Genomic DNA, 17,275 nt, shown 5'->3' with positions numbered 1-17,275 from the left:
ACTAAGCTATGGGTTCAAATAGAAAAATCTATTTTACAAAATAGAGATCTCCCTTCATTATTACTAGCCAAACTGACAAACATACCCTTTATCTATCCTCCACTCTCTTGCATTATGGCGACACTTTCTGCTTGGGAAAAGTTCCATTTGAACATGAATCCTGAATCTAAATTACGTCAAGAAATCACAAATCTAAGTCCCCGTACACACGGTCGGACCGAATCGATGAGAATGGTTCGACGGACCGTTTTCATTGGTTCACCGCAGAAGTGGTCTGATGTGTGTACACACCATCAGTTCAAAATCCGATAGGGTCAGAACGCGGGTACGTAAAACACACGACGTGCTGAAAAAGTTCAATGCTTCCAAGCATGCGTTGACTTGATTCTGAGCATGCGCGGGTTTTGAACCAATGCTTTTCTGTACTAACCATTGGTTTGGACCGATCGGGCAGCGGTCCATCGGTTTGGTTTTGAAGCATGTTTTACAATTTTGGACCGAAGGAAAACAGACCGATGGCCTATACACACGGTCGGTTTGGTCCGATGAAACTGAACTTCGGTTCATTCTCATCGGTTCGGTCCGACCGTGTGTACGGGGCCTTAGAGTTTATGAGTTCCTGATTCCGAATCTTAACATACAGTTATGGCTGAAAGAAGGCATACTTACTTATGGTAACTTACTTCTTAGAAATCCCACCTCTCATACTTAGGCCCCATACACACCATAGAATCTATCCGCAGATAAATCCCATCAAATGGGTTTCTGCGGATAGATCCTATGGTGTGTACACTCCGTCGGATATTTATCCGCGGATAAATCTCCCCTGGGATGGATTTCCAGCAGATGGATATTTGCTGACATGCTCAACAAATTCATCTGCTGGAATCCATCCCAACGGATGGATCCGCTCGTCTGTACAGACTCACCGGATCCATCCGTCCAAAGGGATTCCCCGCACGCGTCGTAATGATTTGACGCATGCGTGGAATTCCTTATATGACAGCGTCGCGCCCGTCGCCGCGTCATAATCGCGGCGACGGCGCGACGCGTCATCGCCAGAGGATTTCCGCGCGGATTTCAATGCGATGGTGTGTACACGCCATCGCATAGAAATCTTCTGAAATCCTCGAGAGGATTTATCTGCGGATACGGTCCGCTGGACCGTATCCGCGGATAAATCCTCTCGTGTGTATGGGGCCTTACGCTAGGACTCAGATACAGCATTTTCAATCCAACCAGCCAACTAAATCTTATAAATTACACTGTGATGTGTGGAGATATTTGTTGTCTAACCATTAAAGGCCCAAAGGCCTGCTGTGGTTTTACACTCTCCTACAAAACTACAATACCTTCACTAAAACCTCTAGCATGACAAACTGGGAAAAGGACTTAGGATCCACCCATTCTCCAGAAGAATGGAAGGAGGCAATAAAAACTTGTTATAGATACTCCCACTGCACCAACCATTGGGACCTTTTGATGAAGATTTTACACAGATCTTACCTTACGCCAGTAAGGCTGTCCCCGATCTCCCCGATCTTCCCCTTGGAATCCAGCTTATGCTGGAGGCAATGTGGAACAAAGGGCAATATTTATCACATACTGTGGGACTGCAAAAGCATTTGCAGCTTCTGGTATGCGGTTTTCAAATCAATATCTTCTATTACTGGCTTCTTTGTAAAGCCGAATCCTCAATTGGCCCTCCTCACCCTGACCATTAAAAATATTCCAAAGCAATTTAGAAGCATAGTAAACCATATACTAATTGCCGCCAAACTAACAATTACTTCAAAATGGAAATCTAATTTAGTTCCTAATACCAATGAAGTAAATCAAAGGATCAATTTGCAGCACTCTTATGAAAAACACTTTGCTATTCAATCTCGTTCAGTACTTTCCTTCAATAGCCAATGGGCACCATGGACATCTAGATTCTATCATACAGTCTAGACCCTCCAATACAGTCTAACCTCCCTAATGGTACTACCGTTAGATATAGACCTAGAGATACCTACCCTACTTTGGTACAATTATCTCTCTTTTGTTTATTTTGTCCTTTATATTCTTTGTTTATTGTTGCTTTAATCTTCTTAATTTTGTAAGAACATGGTACACTGTTCAGTTTATTCTCTGCAACAATAGTATGTCAATCAGAGTCTAGGATCATTAATTGAAATCCTTCCCAAAGACGGTTGTTTTTTTTTTTTCGCCTCAGAGAACTAGCAGGAGACTTAATCAATCTGCGTTCATTCGCAGTCTCCTTAGTTCACATCATAGTTGGGAAAATATTTGTTATTGCAAAAATACGTTTAAATATAATAAGCCTATGCCAATAGAAATACAAAAAAAAATGAAAAAAAAAATACGTGAATAAATACACGAATAAATACATTAAATTCCCCAAGCCGAACATATCCCCGTCCCACCCCCAACCCTATCACCCCACCCGCCCCTATCTCCGGAAATCTATCTCATATTGTGTCTCCCTTTTGCCCCTTGCCCTTCCTGCACTATATCATCCTATCTATGTAACTCGGTGAAAGCCTATAATTAACCCAGTCCTGCCATTTTAATTTAAATTCTCCTTTGCCTTCCTCCCCCATGAACCTGAGCTGTTCAGCATAATATATATCGTTGATTTTACAAAGCCAGCTCCTCTCTGATGGACTCATAGGGACCTTCCACTGTCTGGGAATCAGGCTCTTTGCTGCATCTAGTGCATGGGGAAGTAGAGTTCTCATATACTGTTGAGTTGGCATTTCTGTCCCGTGGAACAAACAGACCCACGGATCGGCAGGTATTTTAATTCCGGTAATTTCCTCAATTATTAATAATACATTATTCCAATAAATTTTAATTTTGGGACAGGTCCACCATATATGTGACATAGTTCCCAGTTCGGAACAGCCCCTCCAACAATATTTGGTGGTTTCATCTTGATAACGGATTGTATACCTTTCCTGCATTGTACCCATTAAAGGGGTTGGAGCATCCACATTTAGCAGTAGGATGCACAGTCTTATTTTTATTTTATTTTTATTTTTTGCCATCTGTGTCCTATTGGGGAGATTTCCATTCACTTCCTGTCCCATAGCCACAATAGAAGTTAGAAAAGCTCTGAAAAGTAAGGGAATTTCTTGGGGACCCCCAGGTTACCAGAACTAGTATCCCATTGGAAAATTTCCCCTCTATTACTTTGTTAGAGCACAACAAAAAATTGGGGAATTCTTTTACATTCACTTTTGATGATAATGGTAAACAGGACATATATAGAGGGCGAATCTCCCTAACAGGGGCACAGACAGCAATAAAAAGCTGATAGTAGAGCTGCACGATTCTGGCCAAAATGAGAATCACAATTTTTTTGCTTAGAATACAGATCACGATTCTCACAGCGTAACATCATCTTTCACATTATACAAAAAAAAAAATGGGCTAACTTTACTGTTTGTTTGTTTTTTTAACTCCTGAAAGTGTTTCCCCCCCCCCCCCCCCCAACAAGTTGCATTTGAAAGACCGCTGCGCAAAGTGTACAGTGTGACATAAAATATTTCAATAACCCCATTTTATTCTCTAGGATTCCTGCAAAAAATTATATATGTATAAAAATAATGTTTGGGGGTTTCAAGTAGTTTTCTAGGAAAAAATTATGATTTTAAGTAACCAAATGTCAGAAAAGGGTTTAGTCTTTAAGTGGCTAAACTTTCCTCATTTACACACCAAAGTTCATTCTTTTAAAATGTTACAATGTTTATAGCTAGGCGGCTGAGGAATGTTATGATACTTGGCAGACTGCCTGTTTTTTGACAGCTGTCTGTTCCAGCAGAGAATTCTCTGTATATATAAAAAATAAAAATAAAATTTGGGAAAATGATCAAGAACCAAAATCGCGAGGGGGGAAAAAATCATGATAACGATTCTTAACGATTAATCGTGCAGCTCTACCTGACAAGGTGTTCTAATCCATCTCCACTTTATCCAAAAAGAAAAAATTTCCTTTGGTTATACTTTAAATGCTAACCTAAAGAAACATTTGGTGACACCTAATATAATAAAATAAGAGCTGTATCTGGCAGTTAACAGCAGAAGGTATCAGTTCATGCTGGAGTGCCCCTTCTCCAACAGCTTTGCGTCCCAACTGTGGAGAAAATAAAGGCCATCATCATCTCACTGTAATGTGTAAGGCTCCAGTGACCCATCAATAAGACAGCATTGATATGTATACAAAAAGATTTTCAGAAAGTCACTATTTTTACTCTGTGATGGCAATATTTGAGCTAGAGATCACAGCATGCTAAGCAAGATATCACCAAAGGTTTACGTAAAAGTCATGTCAACAGCCTTAACTAGGAAACCATACAGTGCAGCGCTAAATGGTGTATACAATTATCATATACATAAACATATGTCACAAAAGGTATGTGAAAACATCAGATCAAATGAGTGCATATTGAAAAATTCATAATGAGAACAGTCCACTATGAAACAAGGAAGTGCCCATATGCAATCAGAATCCACAAGGGTGAATGAAATGAAAATGATAATCCACAAATGCCGATGGCCACCAGGGCATGGATAGTGATATTGCATTTACCAGACAGTATGGACCCAAGTGCCTTACGGAAATGAGTCACACAAGCAGGGATGATTACACATCAAATCTGGACACCCAATCGCTCAGGTATCTCCAGTATAGATGGTGTAAATGGATGGATCACACAAAACCCCAAGGCTCTGGTGGGAATGGACCTCTGCTTATATATTTTTTTAAAACTGTCTATTTCGGTTTTCGGTTACGTGCAATCTGAATATTCGGTTTCGTTCCAGAATTTTCATTTTGGTGCACCACTAGTTTTTAATGTGGCATGCCAATGGCTCGAAGTGGAATCACCAAGACCTCATGGGTTTTACCATGTTTTTTTTTGATTGGTTGAAAGTGGTCTAGGTTCTAGTGACATAGTAATAAGAGATTCCACCTATAAAGGACACACTTTAAAAAGGACAGATAAAAACAGTAAGGTTTCTTTCTGGTATGTTTTGAGTTTCACTTGAACATGGTCAGCACTGTGTGAAATTACCAAATAAAATATAAAAGACTAAAGTACCTCCCTCCTTTTATTGCTGCATTAGGTACATTTTACTTAGAGATGGGCTTGTAGGAGAGGGTAGTTTATGTGAAATTCATGAGGGCTAAAACATAAAATGTAATGCATGTAAAAATACCATACAAATGTTACCATAAGACACAATGAACAGTTTACCTCCAACAGTTGTCGGGTCATATTCTTCTCTGTGCGTGCTTGTAACCTCCCTGTAGCTAGCAGAACCTGGGTTCTAATCTGGCTCTGATCCAGTAAAGCAGTGTCTGGAGCTGGATCAGCTACAGCAGGTGACAAGAAAGAGCAACAAAAGCAAACAAAATGTTTTCAATAAATAAGGCAACTTAATAAAAGATATACAAAGTAAAAATATTTATATAAAACAAATTACAGCAGATACAATTATTATGCGCAAGCTACCTTGTCACAATCTCAGACACCCCGTGGAAACCTTATATTCATTCATAAAGATACAAAGCTTCCTGTGAATGGTTGAGCAGCACTCAGCCTGACTTTATTTTGTTTAAGGAACTGGACTGGAAGTCCCCATCCCACTGTCAGAACTAATGCTACATACAGTTTATATGATGCTGACAGCAGGTGCATGTGTTAGCAAAGGAAATAGACCAGCTTGGTCCAAACAAACTTTTTAAAACGAAATGAAGCCTAAAGTTAAGCTTTAATTTAAGTACTATCACTGCAACATTTGCAACGCATTAGGCCGCGTACAGACGAGCGGACCTGTCCGATGAAAACGGTCCGCGGACCGTTTTCATCGGACATGTCCGCTCGGAGATTTTGGTCTGATGGTTGTACACACCATCAAACCAAAATCCCCGCGGACAGAAAACGCTGTGACGTATACGACACCGACGTTCTCTGACGCGGAAGTTCAATGCTTCCACGCATGCGTCGAATCAATTCGACGTCATGCGCGGGTTCTCGGGCCAGCGGACATGTCCGATGAGTCATACTGACCATCGGACATGTCCGGCGGACATGGTTCCAGCGGACATCTTTCTTAGCATGCTAAGAAACAGTTGTCCGCTGGAAACCTGTCCGGTCGGCCGGAAGATGTCCGGTCGGCCCTACACACGACCGAACATGTCCGCGGGAACTGGTCCGCGGACCAGTTTCAGCGCACATGTTCGGTCGTGTGTACGAGGCCTTATGGAGATGTCAGGGGTGCTTTCAATGAATTAATTAATTTTAATATTTTCTAACACTTTTTTTCTTTTTTTTAACTTTAAAGCGGGGTTCCACCCACGATTTTTTGTTTTTAAAGTCAGCAGCTACAAATACTGTAGCTGCTGACTTTTAATAAGGACACTTACCTGTCCTAGGCACGCGCGATGTCCCCGAGGCCGATCCCTCGATCGTGGAAGGTCCCGGCGCCACCATCCTCACTAAGGGAAACAGGCAGTGGAGCCTTGCGGCTTCACTGCCCGTTTCCTACTGCGCATGCGCGAGTCTTGCGGCGCTGTATGAATAGGCGGTTGCTCTCTGGGATACACACAGTTCCCAGAAGGCAGCGCGCCACATTCCCCAAACGAGGATGAAGACCAGCTGTGGACTAGGAAGAGGCAGATTAGGAAGATCCGCATAGCAACTGCAATTTCTGGTAAGTAAAATAAATAAAAAAATCAAATTTTTTCAATTGTTTTTTAGCATTTTGGTGTATTTTTTTTTAGAGTGGACCCCCTTGGTAATAGCATGGGCAAGTCACAGGTCCTCTTTAGTGACACATCAAGGGTCTATTATAATTATGTCTCCCCTGCCTTACACTACAGCTAATAAAGCACACATCATACTTGATTAGCTGCTTCCCAGGCTACAATAGCCAAAGAAATGCCATCTCTGAACCTTGAAGTCTTGTAATACATTTACTGCAGGCCTAGATTCCCAGAGGAACAGCAGAACCATGTGAATCCTTATGGCTATCAGCAGCACCTTCAGAGCCCTGTAAAAGTGACTGGGTGGCTCTACAGCCACTTGGATCACTTTTACTTGAATGCCAATCGCTGTCTGAAAAAAATTAATACCAAGCTCACCGATGCTGCTGCAGTCACGAGCCTATTTTAACCCCTTGAATACCAGGTTGTTTATAAAATAGAATTCTGTGCAGCTAGCTTTGTTATCTAGCACCCCTGCCAGAAAGCACAGCCTGGTCACCAACATGCACTGCAACACCAGAAGCAGCAACACTTGGTCAAAACATACTCCAGACAAAGTAGCAGAACATTATTAAGTCGTCATTATTCTACTCCCCTAAACATATGTGGGGTGCAATTTAAGTTGTCTATTTGGTTTGTGCTATTGGTTACTGAAACAACATTTTTTTTCCACCGCTTTTTTAGTTAACCCCTTTTCACTAATGGGAGCCGGCACTTTAAATGGGCCATGATGCCCAAGGTCAGTATTAGGGGCTCCTTATCATAAGGTAACCAACCACTCCTACCGGCTCCCAATCATTGATAGTTGACAGCTTGGTCACAGTTATGGGAGCATTGATGAAGAGCGCCCCAGAAAAGGACAGCGACACATATATCCGGCGGCCGAGCATGGAGGTACCCACCCTATCTTCACAAATTTGACTAATATGATCCTAAAAGGAGTTAAGCTGGTTCATGTATATCAGTGTAAGGCTCGGTTTACACCAGTGTGATGCAGAAAACCCTGCAATTCCTGTGCAGGTTCCCGCATTGCGCCTGAATCGCAGGCAGTTTAAATTGACATCTGTGAACCGCTGCAAGTGTCAATGTAAAGTTAATGACACCCCCAAATCTGTTTGCAGATCGCAGTGCGAATTGTGAAATGGTGCAGGAATTGGATAGCATGGGTGTGGACACCCATGCAATCCGATTCCAGTGTGGACCAAAAAAGGGTCCTGCACCATTTTGGTGTGAATGTGATGCGATTTCAGCCAATTTGCATCGCACAGACATTGCATGTGATGTGCACAGCAATACGGTGCGAATCACATGAAATGTCTGGCATCGTACTAGTGTGAACCCAGCCTAAGTTTCTGGACTCTACTAAATTTGAATACATGCAAGTTTAAGGCACGGTGACATTAATAAAAACTGTACCCATTAAAAGCTTTACGTTAGATTAAATGCTGGTGAATGCTGACACCATGATCCTAAAGATTTAGGAGAAGTCACTTACCAGGGGGGTTGTAGCGATCTCCCAAGCATCCCTCCCAAGCACTGTCATTGTCATCGTCAGAATCAGATAGGGACTGTATCAGATGCACACTTGCAGGAACTCCTCCCTGAACTAGCCGCACCTGCCCTCTGTGGATGTACAGAAATAACACAATATATCAGCCAAAACACCACAACTCTGTAATATGTTTACTTGATTGCACTTTAGGTGGTGATGCATGAATAGGACATGATATGTGCAGAAATGAATTATATGGTAGAATAATTGTGATGCCCTTTACGAACTGTTTGATATTAAAAGAAAGTACTGTGCATATGGCCCTATGACTAATTTCAATGTGGAGTTGAAAATGTTTTGCTTTTGTGTAACCTGCAGTTCTGTACCCTATACGGAGCAGTCTACACAAATTATTAAATATAGTTGTCATTAGATTCTCTACACATGGAAGAAGACTAGTAAAGGGAATTATAAACGATTTGGGTCAATTTTATTTTGTTTAAAAAAATATTATATTACAGCTACTTTTGCACTATTATAGCAGTTTTTAATTTACTAAAAAATACTTAAAACTGGGTATACAAGTGACAATGTTTACAGAGAACTATAGATTATATAAAGAGAGGGCACAGGAGAAGCTGTTTACTTGCAGTGTACATTTCAGGTTGAGCTACTGAGGTCTGTAAATAGGCTGTCTTAAAGTCTAAGTGAAGCCAAAATAAAAAACTGGAAAATCAGCACAAGTGAGAGGTGTCCCTTGAGGCTGTTGTCTCTTTTGTTAGTTGAAATCCTCCTCGATCCATGCCATTCCCCCACCCCCGCCACCATAACCGTCTGGTGCGGCGGGAGTTAATACAACTAAGAGGCTGTGACAGGCTCTAATTAAGTGAGACTATGTCCATCCTTTCCCCCCCATCTGCTCCATTCATAGAAGGCCTACTGCAGCTTCTATGAACGAAACTAGTTATAAATAAAGGGGGTGTGGCAATCAATACTTCGCTCATCCTCCATTTATAGCAGCTTCTATGAGTGAAAAGGATGGGCATAGTAAGCCTCTTGATGGAAGATTACAGAGTGTGGGGGCATGGATAGAGAAGGATTTCAACTAACAGAAGAAGCACAAGGGACTGCAAGTTATGTGCTGATTTTTCTGTTTTTTATTTATTTATTTTTTGTTTGTTTTAGGCTTTAAGCAGAGCAAACAACGGTAGAAAACATATGAAAAGAAACAAAAAAAAATAAAAAAAACCTACTTAAATTGTCACCTGCTGGCTGAAAATCAGAATACAAAATATTCATAGGCAATATTTCATACTTGCCTAATTAAAAGGAAACATTTTTTAAATATGTATTTTAAACCTTGACTACGGTATAAACAAAGGGAATGTATACAAAGCCACTATACATTCTGTTTAATGAGAAATACAACTATAAAAACATCATTCATAAACTGCACACGCTCTGTTTTAAAGCAGTGCTCTCTACAGTGGTCCAACATGCTGGCCCACCTTGTCATTGCTATAGCACTGCAACCAGTAGGGATTGTGTGCATTGCCGATTGCAAAACACACATGAGGTCTTTATGTGCAGCCTCTGGACAAAATTAGAGTTTTCCACTGGGAAAACTTAAAAGAATAAACAAAAAAGAACGTAAGATATTTAGCACTTACTGATTTTATGCAGCCTGACTTTGTTTAAATATTAACAATGGGGCTGTAACATTATATATGTAAACTATGTCCTGACTCAAGCTGGTGCACTTTCTTATCAGTTCACGCATTACGCATTCAGCGACTGATTACGATATGCTTTCATAAACTAACAGGGAGCCAGGATACAGCTGATAATTTCACTAGTATTTGCAAATGCAAACATATATACCTAAATCTCTTAAACTGGTTGTAAAGGATTTTTTAAACAAAAAAAAAAACTTGTTCTGTGCAATAGTATTGCACAAAGTGGCCTGAACCTACTTTTCTGGGGTCACCTGCTGGAGCTCTCTGCTCCTCCTCATCTATGTCTGCCCCAAAGCAAGCACTTGCAAGGGGGGCAGATATGCGAGTGAGCTACAAAGCCGGGCTGTGTGCATCCATAGACACACACAGTGTGGCTTGGCCTTGCCCCCTAATCTCTGCTTACAGCATTTGATTGACTGTAGAAGGAGCCGAGGGATCCTTCTGCCTTAAAAAAGCATGTGAGAATAGGGAGAGAGGAAAGAGCCGCTACAGATGGGCACAGCACTGGATCAAACAAGTTTTTAGGGAGTAAGAGGACGATACTGTTACATTTTTTACTTTGATGCAGGGAATGCATCAAGGTAAAAAATGTCTTGGCTTTAAAACTACTTTAAAGATAAAGAAGAGGAATTTTTAAAGTATTATGGTACTCAAAATTTATGAAGTACTTTCAAGTGAGGCAAGTGTTTTTAAGGTGGCATCCTACTGTAAGTCTCATGATCAAAATGTATTAAATGTAAGTTGCTTTTGGCTATGTATAAATAAAGCTTACGCCAAAGACAATCTGAGTGGACTGCTCATATATTAAACATTTGAAAATAACTACCATAATCAACCTTCTATTTAAAGGATAAGTTCACCTTCGGTACAATGCTACATTGTTCCATCCAATCCGCTGCCTCTGTGGGACAGCAGTATTGGGGGGGGGGGGGGGATCTTCTCCCCATACCCGCTATTCCTTTTTGAAAAGAGGATGGCCGTGCAGGGCTCCACCCACATGGCTGCATCATTTATTTACATGTGGCTGTTGGCTCGTAGTTCTCACGAAACTACCACTGTGCTGTTGAGCGCTCTGTAAGGCCTTGTACTCACGAGCAGACATGTCCGATGAAACCGGTCCGCGGACCGTTTTCATCGGACATGTCTGCCCGGGGACTTCTGTTCGATGGCTGTACACACCATCGAACAGAACTCCGCGCGTAAACAGTCCGCGGGCGACGTGGGCGGGCCTGCCTTTTAAATGCTTCCACGCATGCGTCGAAGTCATTCGACGCATGCGAGGGACGGCGGGCGCTCGGACATGTACGGTAGGTCTGTACAGACGACCATACATGTCCGGGCGGACAGGTTTCCAGCGGACTGTTTAAAGCAAGTCCAGGAAACAGTTGTCCGCTGGAAACCTGTCCGATCCGCCCGAAAATGGTCCGCTCGTGCCTACACACGGCCAAACATGTCTGCTGAAACTGGTCCGCGGACCAGTTTCAGCAGACATGTTTGGTCGTGTGTACAGGGCCTTAGTTTACCGATTCTTCCTGTCAGTGTGAAACTGTCTGCCCGTACTACACTGACAGTCTGCAGGAGACCTGCATGGCACCATCATCTGATCGCTGGTACAGTCCTTTCCAGGCTAAAAAAAAATTGTAAATGCACATTTTTTTTACCTGCAAAGGTGAACTTATCCTTTAAAATTATAGAATGTTTGTATATGGGTAAATGTTGGAAATTTCATGATAAAGGAAATATGCTAAAGTTTATATTTTTAGTATGCAACGTTTGTCTTTTTTGCTTTATTTAATTCATTAATGAACAGGAAAACATGCTGGATTGGATCAAGTGTGTTGCCTTTGTGGAGAAATAGGTGAATATCAGTCTGAGGAGTAACTGAGAATTAGGCATGTACAAGCTAGTTGTACTAAAGCGATCCAGTGCAGAACATTATCAAGCAGGCAGTGTCCAGATCTAAGTCCCGCTGATAAGGATGTTTAGGCCAAAAATTGCAGAAACAGATGAAGATGTGTTGTTCTGAAGTGCAATAGATGGCATGTGGGGTGTGTTGTTACCTGCGCAGAAGATACGCCAGTACCTGCGCCAGGTCAACGTTCTCCTCATCATCATCATCCTGAGGTCCACTGCGAGATCCGGAACTGTTGTGGGAGTCCTCTGGAGGATCCCCTGAAGTTCCTCCTGCGCTGCTGCTACTGCGTGTTCCCATCCTCCATTACCCTGCACATTACACATACATTTTCATGTAGCAAAACATAAAAACATTTTCCATTAAAATGAGAGACATAACACTAGAACTTAATAATTCAGTAAAAATAAAATGACACACACTTCAAAACATAACCTTAGCATTACCCTATTTTTACTGTAATAAATATTTTTGACCAATCAGTTAGGAAACCACAAACGCAAATCAAGAAAAAAAGAAGGCGATCCATAACAATGGAACGTATTTAAAGTAGTTTTTGGTGCAAAACCACATTACTCTGTGAGCTATAAAAAGCTGGTCAACATTGAGAAAAACAAATACTGATCCACAGCAACTGAACACTCCTTTTTTAACTAATAAAATATTTTATCAATGAAAGGAGATGTAAACAAATAATCCTATTGTCAACGCCTCACAGGAGTAAAAATGGTCTTTGAAACACCACCGGTACTTTTTAGGTGCAATGGCTACCTAGTTCCTGGGCTGGCCTACACCTGGTATATATAGTATACTGACTGCAAAATTGATGGATGATGATGATATCACTATCTATACTGACCAACATTCTTACTTGCAGAAAGGCTTCCTTAAGGCTGCTTTCACACTGAGGCGCTTTGTAGGCGCTATTGCGCTAAAAATAGCGCCTGCAATGCGCCCTGAAAGAGCCACTCCTTTCTATCCAGAGTGAAAGCCTGAGGGCTTTCACACTGGAGCGTTGGGCTGGCAGGACGCTAAAAAAGTTCTGCCAGCCGCATCTTTGAGGCGCAGTAGGAGCGGTAAAAATACCGCTCTTATATCACCCCGGCCCATTGAAAACAATGGGGTCGCGCCTCCAACCCGCCCGCAAAACGGCATTTTTGCAGGCGTTTTTAACCCTTTTTCGGCCAAACACTAGCGCCCAAAAATCGCAGCAAACACAATGGTAAAACCACGCTAAAAATAGCGGCGCTTTACTGCCAGCGCACCCAGCGCCTCAGTGTGAAAGCAGCCTTACACTGACAGAAAGTTCAATTTTAAAATCATCAGAACAAAGCTTTAAAGAGGGCAGACTATGCGTGGCAAATTATCTTGTGATCTTTTTTTCAGAACACTTTGATTTCCTACCACATGCTAGACTGAGCAGAAGAATAACTGGCTTTCTGAGATGGGAAAGAGGCAAATGACACACCCCTGTTACATTCAGAATTAAAACACAAAAACTGATTAGTTAAAGCGGGAGTTCACCCGAAAAAAATGTTTTAACCTTAGATTCATGCTCATTTTGTCAAGGGGAATCGGGTAGTTTTTTTAAAAATCGAAGCAGTACTTACCGTTTTAGACAGCGATCTTCTCCGTCGCTTCCGGGTATGGTCTTCGGGACTGGGCGTTCCTATTTGATTGACAGGCTTCCGACAGGCTTCCGACGGTCGCATCTAGAGTAGCCGAAAGAAGCCGAACGTCGGTGTGGCTCTATACGGCGCCTGCGCACCGACGTTCGGCTACTTTCGGAAAATCGTGACGCGATGTATGCGACCGTCGGAAGCCTGTCAATCAAATAGGAACGCCCAGTCCCGCAGCCCATACCTGGAAGCGGCGGAGAAGATCGCTCTCTAAAAAGGTAAGTACGGCTTCGATTTAAAAAAAACTACCCGATTCCCCTTGACAAAATGAGCCTTAATCTAATGTTAAAAATTTACATTTCCGGGTGAACCTCCACTTTAAACCCACAAGTGCTTTTTATTATCACTACTATTCCTTTATACTGGCTTATGAAGTTTATATATGCAACAATTTAGAAATTGTACGAAAGGGTTAGCACTGTAAAAAAATAAATAAATTGTATAGATATTATATAAATATATTTATATATATATATATATATATATATATATATATATACACATACATACATACACACACACACACACACACACACACACACACACACACACACACACACACACACACACACACACACACACACACACACACCAGACTAAAATTAGGGACAAATGAGGAGGAAAGAGGGACTTTGTTCCAAAGGTGGAATATCCCTGTCGCTTTGTCTATATAAATTAAAAGGGAGACTGTACTGTACTGTACTGGTATAAAGTTTTTTAGCATTTTATTGCATAGAATTTACTAAGCCATTTTTTTTACCGAATGTAAGAATTCTGTGTTTGGGGCCTACATCCTTAAAACGCATATAGCCCCAAAGGTGAGTATTGCTCGGATTAGCTGCCACGTATTTAAGCCTGCATTGATTTTTACTGGCTGTTGGCAGCGGACTATAAACTACAACTTTGCCTCTAAAATGTTTTGTGTTTTTACGCTATAAGGGCGAAACTGCTCATGTGCCGAGTCTTTAAAACTGACCACTAGGTATGATCTTTAGTGCATAATTATATTGCTCCAGCTTGGCACAATGGGCCAGATTCACGTAGGTGAGCGACGGCGTAACGTATCGTAGATACGTTACACCGCCGCAAGTTTTCATCGCAAGTGCCTGATTCACAAAGCACTTGCGATGAAAACTACGCTGGCAGCCTCCGGTGCAAGGCGGGCCAATTCAAATGGGCGTGTGCCATTTAAATTAGGCGCGCTCCCGTGCCGGACCTACTGCGCATGCTCAGTTTCGCAATTTCCGTCGTGCTTTGCGCGCTGTGACGTCATTTTTTCGAACGGCGACGAGCGTAGCGTACTTCCGTATTCCCGGACGTGTTACGCAAATTAACTTAAATTTTAAATTTCGACGCGGGAACGACGGCCATACATTAGACAGCAATACGATTGCTGACTAAAGTTAGGGCACCCAAAACGACGACTAACTTTGCGACGGGAAACTAGACTAGCGGCGACGTAGCGAACGCGAAAATCCGTCGTGGATCGCCGTAACTCCTAATTTGCATACCCGACGCTGGTTTACGACGCGAACTTCCCCCAGCGGCGGCCGCGCTACTGCATCCTAAGATCCGACAGTGTAAAACAATTACACCTGTCGGATTCTATGAATCAGTCGCATAGATAGAAACAGAGATACACCGGCCTATCAGGAGATACGCCGTCGTATCCCTTTTGTGAATTTGGCCCAATGTACCTATACATGTCTCATACCGGAGCAAATCACTGTGGAAGCTGCAAATCACTGTAATAGTTGGTCCTACCAAAGTTTCTGCAAAACGCACTAAAAAAAACACATGGGTGTGAACTAGACATAAAATGCAGCCACCACATCTCAGTAGTGGTAAGCTTCAAAAAAAGACATTTGTATAAATGCAACTGATACACTTTAATGAACTAGGAACAAAAACAATATACATCTTACATTTATGTATCACAAGGTTCAAAAAAGTTGCTATTGTAATACAATTGTATAGTTATCCTTACTGGTATTTACCACACAGCTCTAACATGCAATAGGAAAACAAATGTCTGCTCAGCTCTCATTTTCTGTTCACCCTTTGTTTTAATTCTGTACAAAATCCCACTTTAGGGCTGTCACAAAACAATACATGTCATGTATGCAAAAGAAAAGCCTTAGGGCCAGTTCACACCAGTCGCAGTTCCGTGTGCATTTTTTCTGCACTAAAAATGCATGCACAGTGTTTTCCATGTATTCCAATGGCTCTAGTTTACACCATGCAATCAGTTTCCGGTGCAGAAACTGACTGCATGGTGTGAACTAGAGCCATTGGAATACATTGAGAACACTGTGCATGCATTTTGTGCAGAAAAAATGCACACGGAACTGAACGGAACTGCGTTTGGTGTGAACTGGCCCTAAAAGTGCTTGTTAACCCATATATAACAAACACTGCCAGACCCTATTAGAGCCTGGCAGTGCACACTGCATTAGTCTTTAATAAAAACGAGCGTTGTAAATACCTATTTAGAACGATCTTTCAGGCCGGTCACATGACTTGTAGTCGCTGTATACATGCGATATATGACTTCTGCAGGAAGGGCAGAGATCTCCCTCTCACAGCAGCCGAAGAGATCACAAGCCTCTCCTGCAGTAATCCTGGAAGCCGGCCGAGAGTCATGTGAGCAGCCTGAAGATCGTGCTAAATCAGTATTTACAATGCTTGTTTTTATAGAATACGAATGCAGTGTGCAATGCCAGGCTGAAAGAGAGGGGCTGGCAGGGACCATTTAAAATCTTTAATTTTACGAATAGTGGCGGGGGACGGAGACGCAGAGATGACAGGCAGGGAGGAGGGGGAGAGGGGAGCTGAGAGCAGGGCTGCGTATGATGGAGGGACGCACTCTGACCACGGTGGTCAGTACAAAGAAAGGGACACAGGAAGTGGCAGTTTTTTTACAGTTTAGAGGGGGGAGATTACACAGCACAAGCACTGTGCTGTTTGATCTGCTTTAAAGGACCGAGAAATCGATTTTTTTGGGGAGGGTTAACAAACACTTTAATGCACAAAATAGATGATATTTATAAGTAATTATCCCCTTCCTCTACACAACTTCATCTTCAGTGTAGAGGAGTGACAGCCAACAACAGATGCCCCACAGTAAGCCTATGGGCGATGACGTCCAGGTTCTTCAGTCGCTGTCTCTGCCTTTCCTCTAAACCAGGCATATACAGTTCTGCAACAGCTGAAGGCCTGCTAATTGCATATCCCTGATGTAATCAGAAGGTGGTGCAGGGACCTGATCATGTGGCTGGACTGGAGCGGCTTTTGACAGATAGTTGGTACATACAGTCGTAAATTATCAGTTGCATCTCTGTCTTTACATGCAAACTCAAAGCCCTAGTTCACAGTGGAGCGATTTGACAGGTAAAATCGCATGCCAAATCGGCTACAATTGCCGACAATCGCTATGTCTCAATCGGTGCAACGCCGCATCCATTCCCAAAAGCAGTTTCTGTACTACTTTTGGCGACTTTGGGGTGCAATTTCCATTGTGCAGCAACCCAAACAGATGTCTCTGAAATCGCACCCCAAATTCGGGACTGACATGCGGGAATGAAATAGTGCAATTAAGCTGAACTCGCACAATTTCATTCCTGCTGTCAGTGTGAACCTACACATAATCTGATTGATTCAGATATGACCAAATTCATGCTC

At 42.2% G+C, this 17,275-nt stretch overlaps 1 protein-coding gene across 3 annotated transcripts in view; it reads right to left on the bottom strand.

The window, feature by feature from the left end:
* The window catches only part of DCAF11 (DDB1 and CUL4 associated factor 11), a 53,017-nt gene that overhangs the window by 34,253 nt on the left and 1,489 nt on the right, over nucleotides 1–17,275 (bottom strand). For 2 of the 3 annotated variants that reach the window (XM_040354571.1, XM_040354579.1), the window contains exons 2-4: nucleotides 12,064–12,226; nucleotides 8,271–8,398; nucleotides 5,265–5,383 (exon numbers count right to left, since the gene is read on the bottom strand). In XM_040354571.1, the coding sequence (XP_040210505.1) occupies nucleotides 5,265–5,383; nucleotides 8,271–8,398; nucleotides 12,064–12,215 (399 nt within the window). In that variant the 5' untranslated portion in view covers nucleotides 12,216–12,226. Of the gene's footprint in view, nucleotides 1–5,264; nucleotides 5,384–8,270; nucleotides 8,399–12,063; nucleotides 12,227–17,275 lie in introns of those variants that run through there. The other variant, XM_040354585.1, reaches the window with a different exon arrangement.

Source organism: Rana temporaria, chromosome 1, assembly GCF_905171775.1.
Source record: "Rana temporaria chromosome 1, aRanTem1.1, whole genome shotgun sequence".
NCBI lineage: Eukaryota > Metazoa > Chordata > Amphibia > Anura > Ranidae > Rana > Rana temporaria.
Note: the sequence above shows the minus strand (reverse complement) of the source record. Positions and strands in the feature narration are given on the sequence as shown.